At 48.2% G+C, this 2979-nt stretch overlaps 1 protein-coding gene across 1 annotated transcript in view; it reads left to right on the top strand.

The window, feature by feature from the left end:
- Positions 1-2979, top strand: part of POU2F2 (POU class 2 homeobox 2) — a 24262-nt gene that overhangs the window by 1501 nt on the left and 19782 nt on the right. The window contains exons 2-3 of the mRNA XM_070764622.1: positions 2321-2524; positions 2889-2979. The exon at positions 2889-2979 is cut by the window's right edge and continues 15 nt beyond it. Of these exons, the coding sequence (XP_070620723.1) occupies positions 2321-2524; positions 2889-2979 (295 nt within the window). The remainder of the gene's footprint in view (positions 1-2320; positions 2525-2888) is intronic.

Raw genomic sequence — 2979 nt, 5'->3', positions numbered from 1 at the left:
GGAAGGCTGAGTCAACCTTCAGCCATGAAACAGCCATGAACGGCCAACAGTTCAAGCATCGAACTGCTGGCAGTTGGCAGTCAGCAGAATTAGCCTGCAGTACTGCATACTAACCACTGTGCCACCATGAATCATACAACGTGTGCAACCAGCCCTTTCTTCTAAAAGAAAAGTGTCAATGCTGAGCATACTTAAATAGTTTATTGTTATTTACACCAAGGGTCTCCAATCTTTGCAACTTTAAGATTTGTGGACTTCAACGTCAACTTTGCTGGCTGAGGAATTCTGGGATTTGAAGTCCACAAATCTTTGTCCAATACACAAATACATAGGAAGAAAAATAGACATGTAGTAATATATATAAGGGTAGAGTGAACTTAAAGGAGAGGATATATGAAGGGAATAGAATATATATGATAAGTGAGAGAAAGGAAAGACAATTGGACAGGGGACGAAAGGCACACCAGTGCACTTATGTACGCCCCTCACTGGCCTCTTAGGAACCTGGAGAGGTCAATCGTGGAGAGTCTAAGGGAGAAGTGTTGGGGGTTAGGGGTTGACACAATTGAGTCCAGCAATGAGTTCCAAGCTTGGAGATCCCCGAGCTAGACGTTACTTACATAGACGTTCATATAAGAACAGGTAGTCCTCGACCTACGGCCACAATTGAGCCCACACTTTCTCTCAATCAGTGAGACATTTGTTAAGGGACTTTTGCCCCATTTTATGACTTTTCTTGCTGCGGTTGTTAAGTGATTCGCTGCAGTTGTTTAAGTTAAGAGTCGTCAAAGTCTGGAATGCCCTTCCTGATTCAGTTGTTTCAGCTACTAATTTTCACAGTTTCGGTCACAAACCGACTTCCATGGACCTCAGTTCAGACTTAAGTGGTCAGAGTAGGAGGGGTGGGCATAAGTGCACTAATGGGCCTGTTGTCCCTGTCGTCGTTTTTTCATTCTCTTCTTGTTCTTGTTTTTGTTTGGAAAAATTCCAACAAATAAATAAAATAAGTAGTAACATGGTTGTTGAGTGAACCTGGCTTCCCTATTAATAATAATAATAATAATAATAATAATAATAATAATAATAATAATAATAATAATAATAATAATAATAAATTTATTGTCATTGTCAAAGCAACGAATTGTCATTGGCAACGAAAGTCGTGTGACACCCAGAGACCAGTCCCCACCATACATAAAATTAGAATAGGTAAATTTAAAAATAGAATAAAATATTGACTTTGCTTGTCGGAAGGAGACAAAAAAGACACGACCCTCCAGATGCTGCGACCGTCATAAATAGGAGCCAGTGGCCAAGTGTCTAAATTTTGGTCATGAGACTGTGGGAAGGCTTGCAATGGTCGCGGGGGTGGAAAACGGACATGGAAGTCACTTTTTTCAGGGCCGTTGTAACTTTGGTCCTTAAACAAACGGTCGTAAGTGGAGGACCGTTTGTTCTCCTCAAAACAACTGGTTTATATATCCCACTGGAAGGAGTTGTCTGACCCATGCAGGGAAGGGAAGGGAATGGGTAGTTTGGGAGCCCCACCTTCTCTTCGGTTGTGAAGGTTAGTGCTCTCCAGGGATGGATGGAGGCCAGGGAAGCAGATGGCGATGTCTCAACCTCGGCCCCAAAGGTTGCCGGAGAAGGAGATGTAATTCCACCCTGTTTCCCTCTTCGTTGCAACCTTCTCTTATCCCTCCTGGGCCTTTTCCATGGACAAGGAGGAATCCAACAGGCCCCCACCCCCTTTCCCTGAACCTCCACCCAGCGCAATGAGCAACACAGCCACTTCTCTCCCACCTGGCCAAGTTCTCCAGGGGGGGGGGGGGGGTGAGTCCAGTCGCTGGCAAAAGAAGAACTGCATGGCTGTCTAGCTGAGAACGTTTCTGGCTCTTTGCTGAAGGCAGGGAGTGGACTAACTTGCTCCTTCCTTCCTTCCTTCCTTCCCTTCTATCCTTCCTTCCTTCCCTTTTTTCATTCCTTCCTTCCATCCTTCCTTCCTTTCCTTCCTTTCTTCCATCCTTCCTTCCCTTCTTTCATTCCTTCCATCCTTCCTTCCTTCCTTTCCTTCCTTTCCTTCCTTCCTTCCCTTCCCTTCTTTCATTCCCTTCCCTTCTTCCCTCTTTTTCTTTCCACGCTTCCTCCCTCCTTCCTTCCCTCCCTCTCATTATCTTTCCTTCCTTCCCTTCCCTTTTCTTTCCTCTTTCTTCCATACTTCCTCTCTCCTTCCTTTCCTCCCTTCCTCCCCTCCCTCCTTCCTTCCCTTCCCCTTTGCCTCCTGCTTGCTGCCCGCCCTGCTGCCTCCTCTCTCACACAGCTCACTGCCCTGATGCCCGCCCAACAGCAGCTGCTCCTGCAGCAGGCGCAAGCACAGCTTTTGGCGGCTGCCGTCCAGCAGTCTAACGCTGCTGCCGCTGCCGCCGCCTCCTCTCAGCAACCTGGGGCTGAACTGCCAGCACCACAGAGCCAACCCCAGGCGCCCCAGCTGGCCTTGTCCCAACCTATCCAGCTCACGGCACAGGTAAGGGCTTGCGCAAGAAGCAGCGCGCTTTGCAGGGGCGTCCGCAAGCGGTTCTCTTTATTGCCAGGCTACTGAGAAAGGCGATCCCTCCTGGGGGATGTTTCAAAGGAAAAACTGGTTCTCCGATGGCCAGAGACACGGCCTGCCTTGCGTTGCCCACTAAAACTGGTCCCCTAACCATCCCCTCTTTTCTGGGACGCTCAAGTGAGCCCTGGTTCCAGGGGAGAAAAGTGCTCAGTGGTCTTAGGGAAAGTATAATTCTCAGGAATCTCTCAAGAAGTTCAATCGCATTGAAAATTGGGTACACCTGTATTGTGCGGAGATTTTCTGACCATATCTCTCCTCCCGGTTGTTTTTCTTCTAGGATATCCAGCAGCTGCTGCAGCTCCAGCAGTTAGTCCTCGTCCCAGGGCACCCTCTCCAGCCCCCTGCACAGTTCCTGCTGCCACAGGCCC

This window comes from Erythrolamprus reginae, chromosome 11 (genome assembly GCF_031021105.1).
Source record: "Erythrolamprus reginae isolate rEryReg1 chromosome 11, rEryReg1.hap1, whole genome shotgun sequence".
NCBI classification, from domain to species: Eukaryota; Metazoa; Chordata; class Lepidosauria; order Squamata; family Dipsadidae; genus Erythrolamprus; species Erythrolamprus reginae.
Note: the sequence above shows the minus strand (reverse complement) of the source record. Positions and strands in the feature narration are given on the sequence as shown.